Genomic DNA, 15,969 nt, shown 5'->3' on the forward strand with positions numbered 1-15,969 from the left:
AAGCAATGGGGAACAAAGTGGACAGTGGGGAGATAGAACAGTCCAACGCAAGCATTGTCTACTGGGGAACCTCACACATGCCCGTGCAGGAATCTGGACACCCCCGCCCCACCACTGCGGAGTCTCCCAGCATTTTAAAGAGAAGCAAAAAATATGGACTGCTTATATTGCATTCTACCCAAGTGTTAACGTCTCGTTCCTATTTTGAAGAGAAAGCAGCCCAGGAAAAATCAAGTATGTGCATGGGGTGGAATTCAGGGCACAGACTGGGGAGGTTTGCCACTCCCAGTGATAAATAGATCGTGACAACACTAAAACCGAACACCCCAAAAATATCTTAACTGCTCTCTCAGCGTGCTGGAAATTACCAGCTTCTCATCTACCCCAACTCACTGCTGTTATCCCACAGAGACCTGAGGAACCACATCTGCAGCCAAACAGAACGAGGCAGAGCAGGAGCCAGATGCCCCGTGGGTGAGAGTCTGTGGCTGTTACAACTGGGTGAGCAGGAGTCTGGACTAGACAGGACAGCTCGAAGGAGAAGCCAGGATCCCCCAGCTGCCCCCCGACAAACGACTCCCCCTCCCCGAGCCGGCCTCGGCTCTGTCATCTTGATAAGGTGAAGGATGAGCCCCTCCCTTGGAGCAGGGTCACAGGGAACAAATGAAATGCACCTGGGTCAGGTGGCCAGTCCCCAGAGCACCGGGAGCCCAGCACACAAGCCAGCCACTGTGACTGTGTTCCCCCCACACCTCTGCCTGGGGTCGGGGCCTTAACTGTTTCCTGCCAGGGTCTCAGCTGCCTTCCATGAAGGTGTCTGCCACTGATTTCAGGAAAGTGTTCCCTTTCCTTAGAGCAGGCCCAGGACAGAGTTAAAGGGAACTTAGATTTGCTTAACAAAAATAAAACCTCTGGGGGCAATGTTATGAGAGGCCCCAGAGTCACACAGCTGAGCTACTCCCTACGCTGGGCCTCAAGTTTTCGTCTCCGTAAAATGAGAATAAAGCAGCTTCTACAAAAAGCGCTTAGAACAATGCCTGCCGCATAGAAGGCACTCCATTCACGCCAGCTCGCTCTTCTGCGGCTCTGCAGGCATTTGATAAAATATTTCCCGGATTTTTATACAGTATCGTGTGTGTCTATGATACCAAACTCCCAAAAGGCAAAAATTTTTAAAGGATAAAAAGCTCACAACAAGACTCTTCAGAACATGACTTGATCTGTAGGAGCACCTCCCGGGGCTCACTCTAGTCTTTATTAACCAGACGATGAACACATAACAGGTTGCGCCATTTCTTATTCTGCTCTCCTAACCAATGTGGCTTACATGTGTCCAGGCTTATGGTTTGCTCCACAACCCCAAAGTTGCTCCGTGAGAAAGGGACAACCTAGCCCATCTCTTTAGCCTACACATTGTGCTGCTGGGTCTGACCAGTTCTGCTTGAAGAACATCTCCTGGGAGGAAGGGACTTCAGTGGCCTCATCCCGAGAACGCCCAAGGTTCTGCGACTCCACCACCTACTCCCCACCGCCATGCAGTGTCCTTAACCACTCCAAGGGGCTCCCCTCACCCAAAATGAGCCAACAGTTCGGCACGTCCCCTCCAAGGGAGCAGAAGACACTGAGAGGGTTAGGCAAACCTCACGGGCATCAGACTTGGGCTGCCATCTTTTTCACAAATATGGGGGGGGAGGGACGGCTTCCACGACAGTTCCTACCGAGAACCAACCTACACCAGCAATTTCCGGGGGAAATGGCCTCGGACTAGGGCTAGCAGAGCTCATGTCCCCTAAGCCATCTTCAGTAGCTGTCTGACACACAGGAGAACGTCCATGCAGAATGCGCTAAGCTGAGAGCAGAATCAAAGATGCTAAGAGAATATTTGGTGCATGGGGGGCAAGCATTGATTTCTCCCACCCACCTATGTCCTAAATATATCCACACTGGGTCATATTACAGAACAAGAATAATCCCAAATCATCAAGATGGCTAACACTTGCCCTGCTATAATGAAGTAGCAGGAAGATGCACAACCTGATACTAATTCCTCTTGCTCTTCAAAGAAAAGGCAGACGCTGTGTGATCGGGGCCCTGCCCCCTCCCCCACCCATCTCTTAACAGCCTCTCCCCCGTCCCCCTGTTCAAATCACCCCATGCTCCTGCTTTTCCCAAGCACAGCAGGCTGGCTCTGTCTGTCCCTCCACCCAGATCTTCACTCAGTCTCGGCCATTACCTCCTGATCTGAGATCATCTCGCCTGTATGTTTACTTGTGTTATTATCTGTCTTCCCCACTAGGATGCCAGCCTTCAGATGGTTGGGGACAGTGTCTGCCTGCTCACTCCCAAATCCCCAGCAACCAGCACATGACCTGGCCCACAGCAGGCACCAAAAGATTTCCAGCAAAGTGGTCAAAATCAAACAAAGCAAAATACTTCCTATCAAACCCGGGCGCCTGGGTGGCTCAGATGGTTAAGCGTCTGCCTTCAGCTTGGGTCATGGTCCCAGGGTCCTGGGATCAAGCCCCACATCAGGCTCCTGGCTCAGTGGGAAGCCTGCTTCTCCCTCTCCTTCTGCCTCTCCCCCTGCTCATGCACACACTCTCTCTATATCTCTGAGTCCCAAATGAATAAATAAACTCTTTAAAAAAAAAACAAACAAACAAACCCAGGACCCTCTCAGCAAATTCCCATTTTGCCTCCAGACAACAGATTTCTAGCAAAATTCACTCTTCAGTTTTTTATTTGCAAGACAAGCAGAACTGAACAGAGTAACAGTTCGGATTCCAGTGTTTGAAATTATACACTGTATTTTCTGTATATTCTGTGGCTGTATATAATTTTTAGGGTACGTGTTTTAAGTATTCTCCCCAACACAAACACTTTTTCAAACTACTTGGTAGGGCTTCGAAAGGTTTTTGCCTCGTTTAATCACAACACAGCTTGCTAAAAGAGAACTGAGATATTAACCATGGCTCATCTGGGTCTACCTGTTGTTCTCAAGCATGTAGGAGCAGGAACTGCTAAGAGCTGGAACAATTCACTTCCCTGTGAGCAAGGAAAAGGGGAGGGTAGAAAGGCTGGCGGGGAGGGCTCCCACCTGTTAAAACAGCCACCTCTTATAATTTCCTATTTTAGCTTCAGAGAAAAGGCAACAGGAGGGAACCACCCAGCACAATGATAAGAGATTCATTTACTGGCAATCTGGGGAAATACTTCTGATCTCTGAAAGCATTATTTTGAAAAGCAATTTGCACGGCAGTTTAATTTGCTCTAGAAAATCCAAAAAAGAACAAGCAGCACTTAAAATAGCCATGGTGCCAGTTTCATCAACAAAACTACGAAAGCAAGATTCTTCTCTTAAACATACCTGAAAACACTGAAGCCCACACATTATCAGGCTTAACACAGCCCAGGACTGTATTTTTAACCACAAGATAGATCACTGGTTGGTGTCATGACAATAAACAACACAATAATACCTCTGCCTCTGCTTGCACCCATGATAGTATCAAAGGTTCAGTTAACGCTATACGTTTGCAGCCGGTTTGATCTCCCACCTGTCATGTTGTCCAAAGAAACGAGCATCAACCTGCCCATCTTTATCCCGCAGAGCTTTTGCAGGCCAGAATGGAAACCCCTTCAGTTTTGCCCAGACCAAAGGATGTGGATTGCTCTAGGAAAAGAAAAATAAAATCCAGAGTTTGTATATATTTGACAGCAAGACACACATTTAAAGCTTGGTGTGTGACAATACAACAAGGCCACCAACTGAATGAGAACAGTTCCAGGCAGGGTCTCCCAAGTGGGCTCGCCTAGGAGGGCGTGAGGCCGGTAAGCCCCAGGCAAAGCTGGTTCTGGGGATGAACGACAAAACAGAAGGATGGAGCACCGACAAGACCAGGCACGGACCCTGGCTCTAACGCTATTACCCAGGTGGCCACGAGCAAGAGCGTCCACCTTCCCCTGCAACATGGAGACAGCAATGCCTACACCCTCCTTTGAGTTGGGGAATTAAATGTGCATTATAACTGACAGGTAACAAGGGGTACAATCAGCCACCTTTGTCCTTTATTGAGGCTGCCCAGAGCCTTAATTATGCAGGTATTTATTTCCAAAGACAGAAGAGACATAAACTATGTTCTACTTTTCCACTTTACTGGCCCCCAGCTTGCCTCCCAGCAAGCTCCACCCCTACTTCTTCCCACCCTCCCACCAGCCCACCCCAAGAACACACTTCTCTGCAGAACACCAGTTTGGAAAATGCAGATCCATGAGGAAAACAGGGTGATTTTTCTCTCTCCAACTCCTACCCCAAACCACCAAGTTGGAGAGACCATTGAGGCAATCCAGAGAGGTATTTCCAAACCTCTCAACACAGATCCAAAAGAACACACTCACTGAACTCTCTTCCCGCTATCTGCATTACCATGGGGCGCCCCCCTCCCTGATGAGCTCCTTCTTGCTCTCTACCCTGCAGCCGGCCCTGGATTAATAAGCCCAGGAAATCACAATGCTCCCTTTGGCACATGAATTTTCAGCCCCAGAGGTTTATTCTCTCTGGATCACTTACATTCTGCCATAACTTTATCACTACAAAAATCATTTAAAAACTTCACCCAGTGGGGCACCTGGGTGGCTCAGTCGTTAAGCCTCTGCCTTAGGCTCAGGTCATGATCCCAGGGTCCTGGGATCGAGCCCAGCATTGGGCTCCCTGCTCCACGGGAAGCCTGCTTCTCCCTCTCCCACTCCCGCTGCTTGTGTTCCTGCTCTAGCTGTCTCTGTCAAATAAATAAATAAAATCTTTAAAAAAAAAAAAAAAAACACTTCACCCAAAGTTTCACCGAATAAACCACCTGGACAAAGTAGCCTTGGGTAGCCATCTAAGGCATGGGGCTCAGAAAATGAAGTAAGGAAGGGTACCTGGGTGGCTCAGTTGGTTAAGCGACTGCCTTCGGCTCAGGTCATGATCCTGGAGTCCCAGGATCGAGTTCCACATCGGGCTCCCTGCTCAGCAGGGAGTCTGCTTCTCCCTCTGACCCTCCCCCCCTCTTGTGCTCTCTCTCTCTCTCTCTCTCTCTCTCTCAAATAAATAAATAAAATCTTTAAAAAAAAACAAAAGAAAATGAAGTAAGGAAAAGAAATGCAACTTACACAAGGCTCACAAAACCAGTTATCTCGTTTTTGGCAAGCAGCTAGGTAACACTCTGGACATACTTCAATTTCATTCATCTGTAAAGCAAAAACATGTTAGGATGTGTCATCCCAGGGGCCTCACATCTGGAGGCCCTCAAGGAATGCATGATGGTGTGAGCAGTTAAGGTTAGCTAAACCAGGTCCGACAGTGGGGAACACCCTCAAGAAGAGTCCAACTACCCCCCACCAACCCCCTTGCTTCACCTAACCCAAGCCACCACCACCACCACCTCCTCTCTCTCTGGACCACGTCTGGATCAGCTTCTACTCTTGTGCCCACTGGGGTCCATCCCCCAAGACACAGCAGCAGGGCCATCACGTGCCAACGTTTACCTGACCGTGGGTTGCAACTGGAATCTATGAGGTGCAGGACAGTCCCCGAGACAAAGAATTCCCCAGCCAAAATGTCAGTAGTACAAAGCTGAGAAACTAACAAGGAAATCTAAACTCCTGATGAGCTCCGTCAATGCCAAGTGTGTCCAGGCCTTGGGCCTCCTGAGCTCCCCAACCACCTCCAGAACCGCTCGGCCTCTGCTCACTGTGCTCAATTCCCACACATGTCTAATCACACCATCCAGGGCAGCAGGTGCTCAACACCCTGTTGCCTTATTTTCTCTCCACCGATGACAATCTGGAATTGTGTAGTCTGCAGACCGTCCTTCTCCCTCTTGAAAAATACGTTCCCCTAGAAAATCTACGTCTGACCTAGAATCAAGGACCCCAGAAGCCCATTTCCTAGCTCTGTAACTCTAGGAACGGTTGCCTATCTTGTCTGAGGCTCCATTTCCTTCCCATTTCCTCATGTACAAAATGGGGATGCGAGCAACACCTACCAAACGGATTTTAACAATTATAGGAGATGAATGTAAAGCACTTCAAGTGACACAGTAATCAATACATTAGTTAACACTGATCAGAGATCTCTGCTGGCATCACTGAAGTGATCTACAGGTACCGATCCATTTATTCCTCACACTCCCTTCAAAGGCAGGACTGCTGTTACCTACATGTGACGGAGAAAATGAAGCCCCCAGAAAGTCAGGACACCTGCCCAAAGTCTCACAGCTGGAAAGTGACAGGGCCAGGATTTGAACCCAGGCAGCTATAACATTATAACTAATAATGTTGTAACTATAATTGACTAACTTAAAGGTGAGTGAATAAAGGAACAAAAGAATACATGCATGAATGAATGATGGCATATAGTTCCTCCTTCTGCTCACTCTACTTGTACGCTATTCCAAAGGTACAGGGTAAAGAAGGTGGTAACGTCAGGTCCAGGAGAGCCCTGCCTTGAAGCCCGAACAGGGGCAATGTGTTGCCAACAGGTAGATTCAGAAATGGCAGACACAAAGCATCTGGGTTCAATAAATTCCACCTCGCGCAACCCACCAATGATTAAAAGCCTAGGCTTTAGCTCCCAAATACAGGAAAACAAATGAATCCCCAAGGGGGAAACAACTGGACAACTCATTCATACAAAACTCCAAATCAATAATAAACATATAAAAAACAGTCCATCGGGCGCCTGAGTGGCTCAGCCAGTTAAGCGTCAGCCTTCGGCTCAGGTTGTGATCCCAGGGTCCTGGAATCGAGCCCCATATCAGGCTGCCTGCTCAGCGGGGAGTCTGCTTCTCCCTTTCCGTGCCGCTCCCCCTGCTTGTGCTCTCTCTCACTCTATTAAATAAATAAAATCTTTAAAAAAAGAAAAAAAAAAAAAAAAACAGTCCATCACCACTTGTCTTCAAAGAAGTGCAAACCAAACTCATGGTGACATGCCCGGTTTTACTGATTGCATTGCAAGAACGTCCAATATTGAGAAGGACACAGAAAAACTACCATACTCACCCATCCCAGGCTGTTGTTTAAGATGCTACAGCTTTTCCAGAAGCCAATGAGGAAATATCTACCTAGAGCCTTAGTATAAATGTTAGAAAGGTACCTATCATGTCTAAGGGTTAACATTTCTAACATTTATACTAAGAAAATCATCACAACAGCCATGAAAAATTCTGTTGTTCCTGTGTGTTTAATTACAATGGGGAAACACTCAAACTAAGTGAAAAATATAAATTATAAAACTCTCTACAAAAATAGGTAGAAATGGACACACCCTGAGATATCCAAGTGTTTTCCTTACAAATGAATGGATGAATGAATGAAGTACACAGACATGTTTAAGTCCATTACGTCTAGGTTTCTCGCTCCTATGGTGGGGGTCTAATAAAGCCTCCCTGGTACTGTTTCTGCTCCCAGCCCACCCTACAACCACTAGGGCCTCAGAGCCTTTCTTTCACATCATCAAAATTGTATTTCCAAGAGGGAATGACTCTCCAGGACTCTCCAGGCCACTCCCTGAGAAACAATCAGGACCTTTCCAAGACATAACATCAAAACCCAAACATCTTCCCTAAGAAGAGTAAAAGGGGCCTGGCCCAATGCCACAGATTGTAGGGTGAACAAATCATGAGCCCTATCTATGCAACTAAGAAAACTCAGGATGCCCAATGCTTGTGCTTGACCATGACTCAAAACTGAGTAATACAAGGTCATCTCCACCTCCCTTAGATCATGGGTCAGATAAGGGTGGTTTATAACATACTGGGGTCCACTCTTTGTCGCTTTTACTTTTCTTTGAAGACGGGGGGCACTGTATGTGCCTCAATAAATGCCCAAACTGGGATGCCTGGGTGGCTCAGTCAGTTGAGTGTCTGCCTTCCGCTCAGGTCATGATTCCAGGGTCCTAGGATCAAGTCCTGCATTGGGCTCCCTGCTCAGCAGGGAGTCTGCTTCTCCTTCTCCCTCTGCCTGCCCCTGCCCCTGCTTGTGCTTTCTCTCTCTCTCTCTCTCTCAAATAAATAAAACCTTTTTAAAAAATAAATAGATAAATCCCAAAACTGCCATAGCTACCCACTGAGAAATTCTGCAGATAGAAACCAGCCACCCCAGCCCCTCACTCTGGGTGCATTTAAAATCGGACAGTGAGAAACACATACCTCATGCTCACAGATTTTGATGACTACTTTTGCTATCTGCGTCAATTTGTGATTTCCTAAAGGAATAAAAAAGTATGATTAATTCAAATGGAAACACAACTATTAACACCCAACCATGGGGTTATACTTCCACTAACAACCTTTCAACTTGCTTCCCCCCAGGATTAAGCTTCAAAGGCTAAAAGCCAGAAGATTCTGGCTCCTGATATTGGTTCAAATTATGTGACTTCTCCCCTAAACACTGAGCAATCTTTGGTGCCTCAATGTCATCTCTGAAACTGAGTAATTTGTGTGGGATTCCTACAGCTCATAGGTTAATATCGGGAAGATGCTTTCACGTCTGAAAGGCTCTAATTAGTGGAAAGGAGCCTCATTCGCCCATTGTTCCAGACTCCACATGTAAAGTAACAGGGGAGAGAAAATAAGTAGCTCTGCTGTGCCTGGTGCTTCGAAATACATTTTCTTAACTCCTCAAGAAGCTGTACTAGGAAGCAGGTATGAATGCTCCCCTTTCATTAATGAGTAAGCCAAGGCTCAGGAGTCATTGCTTACACGAGACTATTTAGCTAATGAACTGAAAATCTGGCCCCAGATCTAACTCTAAATCCCTCACCTGCACACTAAACCAGAAGACAAGATGGCTGAAAAGCCATGCTTTCTTCAGACATTATGGTATTTCCAGACATTATCAATTTCTTGGCAAAAAGATTTTACATACACACACACACACACACACACCCCTTCCTAGATTTCTGGCTTGCCTTGAAAACTCAAAAAATCTGATAACTCTGTATCCAAAAACGACTGGGGTGTCCAGTGGTGAGCCCTTCAGAACAGGTAGGAGTTCATTCCCCCAGTTTATCAGGCTCTAGTTCTCCCCTTGGCCAATGGCCATGCTGGCTTGTGCTGCTATTTTTCTGCCACCTAATCTCATCCACTTGCTTATGTGATCTTACCAGCCTTTCTACATATTTGAGTTAATAATCTTTACATGAATTTTCAACCGAGTGCCTCTCTCTCCCCTCCCCATACCACTGGCCCCGCTACTGAGCTAATAATGCAGAACGTGTGCTTTGAGCAGAGAGCCACCCCCTCATACATCTTCCCTTATACATTAGCTAACCATCTACCCTAGGACCATACGGGAAGAAGACAGGGGCGTCTGCTCTTCAAGATCTTACACCCAAAAAAGGGGGGGAAAAAAAATATCTTAACATCCTCAAACAAATAAAATTAGCACCATCCAGGAAGTGTGATAAACGCGACCATGGGCAAGTACAGGTACTATGAGATCTCCTAACGGGAGCATCTGGTATGGTCTGGGTCCATAAGGGAAGGCTCCTCAGAGGACTGAGGCTGACACCAAAGGATAAGAAAAAGTCATGAAGGCAGAGTGTTCTCGCAGATCACAAGAGGAAGAGAATGGAGCAGGACACTGGAAGAGCTACCTGGCCAGAAGGTAGACAGAGAGGACTGTGGGAGAAGGTAGGGTAATGTGAAAGGTGCCATGAGAGCAGATTTTAATAGGAATCCTCTTCCATTCTGTCCTGAAGGCTCAATCCACAAAAACGTAACTGACACAACTTTATCCGGAATACAAAGAACTCCTAAAATGCAGTAATAAAAACACAAACCACCCAGTTCTTGAAATGAGCAAAAGATCTGAATACATATTTTACCAAAAAAAGATACACCAGTGATTAATAAACACATGAAAAAATACACAATACCTTTAATTCTAAGGAAAAGGCAAATGAACACCACCGTGACATTAACAGTTCACACTTCCAAGAACGGCTAAAATTAACAAGACTGACAACACCAAGTGTTGACAAGGATGTAGAGCAACTAAGACTCTCCTATGCATGGCTACAAGAGTATAAAATGATACAACCACTTTGCAGAAAGTTTGCCAAAATGTCTTGTAAATTTTTTTTTTTTTAAGATTTTATTTATTTATTTGGCAGAGAGAGAGACACAGCGAGAGAGGGAACACAAGCAGGGGGAGCGGGAGAGGGAGAGGCAGGCTTCCCCCGGAGCAGGGAGCCCAATGCGGGGCTCGATCCCAGAACCCTGGGACCGTGACCTGAGCCGAAGGCAGACGCTTAACGACTGAGCCACCCAGGCGCCCCGACTAGGTTTCTATTTAAATTTACAAGACAGGGGCACCTGGGTGGCTCAGTCATTAAGCGTCTGCCTTCGGCTCAGGTCACGATCCCAGGGCCTGGGATCGAGCCCCGCATCGGGCTCCCTGCTCAGCGGGAAGCCTGCTTCTGCCTCTCCCGCTCCCCCTGCTTGTGTTCCCTCTCTCGCTGTGTCTCTCTGCCAAATAAATAAATAAAGTCTTTAATAAATAAATAACTAGAAACCTAGTCAATGACCCAGCACTACCACTCCTAAGTATTTACCCATGAGAGATGAAAATATATGTCCACACAAAGACTTCCACAAGAATGTTCACAGTGGCTTTATTCCTAACAGCCGAAAGCTGAAAATACCCAAAGATCCTTCAAAATCCACAAAGGGAATAGATAAATAAATTGTATGCTGATACAGTGAAAAACCACTCATGGGAATAAAAAGGAACAAAGCGACTGATACATACAACAACATGCATGAATCCCAAAAAAAATTACACTGCATGCAATCAGCCAGACACAAAAGAATGCCCTAGGACTCCATTTGTATGAAATTCCAGAATATGTAAAACTAATCTGTAGGGGCAGGAAAAACCAAGGAGGGTGGATTTACTGGTAAGGGACAAGTGGGAATATAATAGAGTGATGCAAATACTCTAGATTTAATCTGAGGTTGTAGTTATACTTTTGAGGTGGGTTACACATTTGTCAAATTCAGAGTCTGTATTCACAAAATCTATGCATTTTTTCTACGTAATCATTCCTCCATAAAGTTTCTAAGAAGGACAGGTAAGCAGCATCATATAGCCATGAGCCACTATGGATACCAGCTCATTCCCTTAAAGCACAGAGTCACTGTCCCCTATTCACACATATTAGCAATCTATATACAAATACTCTCAGTTTTTGGCCCTGGCACAGGAAAAAAAGAGCATGATTCTTTAGGAAGGGTGGGAGATTGAGCAAAACACACAGCATAAACATTCTCTTTTTTTAGGAGCCACCTAAGCCACCCACCTCCATTATAAATGATGCAGTTGTGCAAAATCCACTTTGCATCGGCCAGGAAAGCTTCTGTGCATCCATACATTTTCTTTTTAGCATTCTGGGGAGAAAAGCCAAGGAGCATAATAACCCGTGAGTCTGTACAAGCTGCAGCCAATTAACACCTGCGTCCCCACATCATTTTTCTTAGCAGTCATTTGCCAAATTAATTAATGCTTTTACCCATTTCCCAAGATGCTATTATATTTGAGATCTAGAGCTCCATAAAAATGAAGTCGCTGAATTCATCACAGTAACTTGAATTGTTTCCTCTTATACCAGCTGTCATTTATCAAGCAGCCCCTTCCAAGAAACCAGGATATTTTATATACTGACGTGGCTTTTATTCATTGTAACAGCCTCACATAAGCCTTGTGACTAAGAACGCAATGACACACTTACTATCATCACAAGAATACTGAGGTCTGGGATTGTTAAGGAACTTCTGCAAAGTTCCAACGCTATTAATTTGTGAAGCTAGGATTCCAACTCTGTCTTTTTTGAATGCCTTCTTTTCTTGAAAACCATGAGGGTGTGTGTAATTTTTCAAAGCAGGTTCGATTGAGCATTTGGGGGTCAGCAAGACAATATAAGGTTTTCTCCTCATCCATGCTTTTCATTCCCCATATTTCATGCCAAAAATTTGAAAATTAGCACCAGGGTGATATACACAATCTAAAGCGTTCCAAGTGTAATTTTCAGGATGGAATTTTAGCCTGAACTTTTCAAAGCACCTTCAGGCATTAAGGACATATCCGTAACAGTAGAATTACTTCTAGGAAGCCACATCTTTATCAGCAATCTGACGGTTTCCCAAACACTTAATTTTCTCTTTTCTCCTTCCTGCTGCCTTCCTTAGCACCTCTGACAGAAAAAGAGGAGGTAAGGCTCAAATCAATCAAATCACTGATTCATAGAAGTGTGACTTTTTCAGCTCAATTTTCAGACAATCACCAGCAAAAGTAATATTTGGAGCTAATCAGTGGAATTCAACACTCCATTACAATCCTTGGAAGAATGTTACAGAAGTGAAGGGATCAAGAGTTCCTCCATCCAAATAAAAATGGTGCAGAGGAAAGGCACAGTAATCATCTAACTTGAGATGGGGCACAGGAAGTGAGGGAGGGTCTTTAGTCCCTCTGGGAATTATGGCTACAATGGTGAGGTTCTTTGATGGAGGCCAACCTTTTCCAATGTACAAAGGTCCATAGGATGGAAGATGTATTCCGCATAGTCAGGATGCTGTTCCAATGGAACAGGCTTCTGGAATGCATCTGTCTATAAAAGAAAAGAAGAGATGCACACACACACGGAGACACAAATCCATCATTACTGTGGAAAACAAAGCATTAATAGTAACAAAAGTACTTTCAAAATGGAGACAACTTTTCAGACAATACAGTTCTAGTGGTTTCCACAAAGAATGACCTTGGGGAGTACTAAGCTGGTTCAGCTTCTAGTTCTGCCTGGTTATCAATAATCATTGGCGGGGGGGGGTTTCTTTTGTTATTTGTTTAGTTTTCAAAATATATGCAAATAACAGGTTCTGTGCTCTTCTATTAAGATCGACAAGAACAACACACCATGAGCTACTTCGTACGTGAACTCTGAATAAGGCTTACCTATGTCCTGCAAACATCCATAACCAAAATAGACAGGAAAATGTGGCCATACCCAGAGATGACACACTTAATAAAGTCCCCCTAAGTGCCAGCAGATATTTTACACTTGGGGGGAAATTCAGACAGTGAGATTTTGCTCCTCCTCCAAGAAGCCAAATTACCCTCAACACAGAGACTATGTCAAAGTTTTTCATCTTGCGCCACGTTCTTCAGCCCTTACGTGAATCAGCTCAAAATGCAAGGCCCGGTTTGTTGATGGATTGTTTATACTTATCAATATTTAAAAATCTACAAGATTTGGGGCACCTGGCTGGCTCAGTTGGTAGAGCATGCGACTCTTAATCTCAGAGTTGTAAAAGTTCAAGCCCCACATTGGGTGTAGAGGTTACTTAAAAATAAAATCTCAAGGGCGCCTGGGTGGCTCAGTTGGTTAAGCGACTGCCTTCGGCTCAGGTCATGATCCTGGAGTCCCGGGATTGAGTCCCATATCGGGCTCCCTGCTCAGCGGGAGGTCTGCTTCTCCCTCTGACCCTCTTCCCTCTCATGCTCTCTGTCTCTCATTCTCTCTCTCTCAAATAAATAAATAAAATCTTTATAAATAAATAAATAAATAAGTAAATAAATAAAATCTCAAAATCAATCAATCCATCAATAACTAAAAGATTTAATTAAACACCAAATGACAGCCAAGCAAGGCATCTGAAAGAGCTACCACTTGCAGTCACTGGAGCCCTCTTTTACCCAGAAGGAAAGTGTGTGGCCATTGCAAGTTACAAAGATGCTTCAATATCATCGGCAACTTTCTGCCCTAATTGATTTTATATCAAACAATTTATGTGAGAAATTAAGGCCTTCTTCGATTTTTCTCTTTGGTTTATAATTCTACAGTGTTGACAACTCTACATGAATCTGTTCTTTTTGTAAAACAGTCCCATAATTTAGCCTATAGAAAAGCAGAAAGTAATTCCTTGTCACTCAACATAAAAACAACTCTACAGTTAAAAAAAAAAGAGTTGTTTTTCTTTCCAAACTGAGGCTCTCCATGCTTTTGCTTCCATTGACGGAGATTTTGTTACAAATAGATTCCCAATTTAGCAACACCCAATTGGCATGCTCTGAGTTTTTTTTTTTCATGGTATCAAGTTTCAGAATATAATCTCAAAACAAAAGCTTGGGGTTTTTTTTGTTTTTTTTTTTCTAAGAAATTAAGCCACACTGTCTATTCAATACCCTGAGGTTCTACAATGCTGTATATTCCCTTGACTTAGAAAGCAGACTCTGGAGAGTTTAACAAAGGGTCACCACTAGCCCATATGGTGCTTCTGTGCAAACTGGAAAGAGAAAACCCTACCCTTAAAGTTTCTCTAGATTGGTCCGTACAAAGAATGTCATAACATGTTGATTATATGGGCACAACATATTCTTTTTAAGAACGAGGCATTTTATAGTCATGTTCCTAAAAAATGTCATGAAAAAAACTAAAACCACCATGACTATGATGTGCCTGGGACTCTGGGGAGGGTAACCACTAGGAAACAGAGCGTGCCAGCTGAATGTGGCAGCCTTGCTTTCACATCTGGATTTCCTTTAAGAGGCAAAGGGCTCTACCTCAAATCCCATTTCAAAACTGAAGGAATGAACCAAATTCTCGCCCTTTATGGGAGTCTCACTGGTTGAGTTTCACTTGGAGGTTCCATCATCAGACCTTGATTATAAATACACTGGGTTGTATTCCACTCTCTCACTGAAATGGAATTTTACAAACTCCCAAAGGGAGAAGTACAGAACCTCCTTACCCAACGGGGTCTGGGTGTGAGGTTTCACTTCATGACCAACCAGAATTTTAAATCCCCACCAACTTTCAACTGCATGTCATTCCCCCATTAAACTCACTGGGGACACGGAGTACTCACTACAGAGAATTAACTGATTGTCATCGTACTTTATATTTAATTTTTAGGTATTTGAGCCAGGCACATAAGAAGACCCAAAGAGTATTCACAGGTGTCTGGAAAGCAAAAACTACCCAGAACAAGAATGTTAACAGAAAACAACAAAAGTCACTATTTTCCATTTACACTTACACCAAAAGGAACTTTTTTCTTACCCCTGGCTGTTTCATTTTCTGAATGGCAAACTTGAGCAGGTAGGATAACTGTTCGATGGTGAGCATTGTCATGGCCTTACTCTGAGTCTCGATGCATTCTGCTACTGTAATCTTCTACGAGTCAAAATCACACAAATGTTCAGTTAGAAAAAAATTACTATTCCCCGTACAAAGTTCCCTTTCCTCCTAATTTTCCAATAAGCTCATAATAAAAATTCCTTTCCATCCAAACGAGACTAGTTGTTTCACTTGAGAAGGACTCCAATCTACTTGACCATACACTGGATCAGTGGATAAAAATGAAGAGGCACACCAATCCACTGGTGATGACCTTATTTGGAAGTGTTTTTCGCTCATGAAGATGACATAATCTGAGAAAGAGGCAGGTGGGCAGGGACCTGAAAAATCGTCACCGTTACAACCCTGGGTTTCAAGAATGGGATGTGAAAGGAAAGACCACTAATGGTTTTAGGGTGATCTCTGCACACAATGAATCAGTCAGTTAACTTGATCCTCTTAGCATTCTGGGCTACCTTTCAGGAAACTGACAAGGCTTTAACTCAATGACATCACTGATGGAAAAGGACAGTATTCCCTGTAGAAAGAAGCCAAGGGATGGGAGAGAACTAAATATAAATGACTTTATTCTCTGTCACCACGGATGTGAACCCACTCAGGACATTCTGGCAAACGACACAAGAAGCGTAGTCTAGCTGTCTGTCTCCATGGGAAATAAATGTCATTTTGAAAGGGAAATTCCCATGAAAGAAGAGGCCCAGAGAAATGTCTGAAACCAGACTCTGCTATGTCAATCTGGTACAAAATCCCAGAGCTTCAGACTCCTTATGTAGCAGCAACACCAAAATAGC

The 15,969-nt window shown here is 44.4% G+C and overlaps 1 protein-coding gene across 18 annotated transcripts in view; it reads right to left on the reverse strand.

The window, feature by feature from the left end:
• Positions 1 to 15,969, reverse strand: part of ZMYND8 (zinc finger MYND-type containing 8) — a 139,127-nt gene that overhangs the window by 57,731 nt on the left and 65,427 nt on the right. For all 18 annotated transcript variants that reach the window (XM_027621963.1, XM_027621964.1, XM_027621954.1 and 15 more), the window contains 6 exons: positions 15,101 to 15,214; positions 12,557 to 12,649; positions 11,345 to 11,432; positions 8,190 to 8,245; positions 5,152 to 5,229; positions 3,558 to 3,673 (listed from right to left, as the gene is read on the reverse strand). In XM_027621963.1, the coding sequence (XP_027477764.1) occupies positions 3,558 to 3,673; positions 5,152 to 5,229; positions 8,190 to 8,245; positions 11,345 to 11,432; positions 12,557 to 12,649; positions 15,101 to 15,214 (545 nt within the window). The remainder of the gene's footprint in view (positions 1 to 3,557; positions 3,674 to 5,151; positions 5,230 to 8,189; positions 8,246 to 11,344; positions 11,433 to 12,556; positions 12,650 to 15,100; positions 15,215 to 15,969) is intronic.

Source organism: Zalophus californianus, chromosome 8, assembly GCF_009762305.2.
Source record: "Zalophus californianus isolate mZalCal1 chromosome 8, mZalCal1.pri.v2, whole genome shotgun sequence".
Lineage (NCBI taxonomy): Eukaryota > Metazoa > Chordata > Mammalia > Carnivora > Otariidae > Zalophus > Zalophus californianus.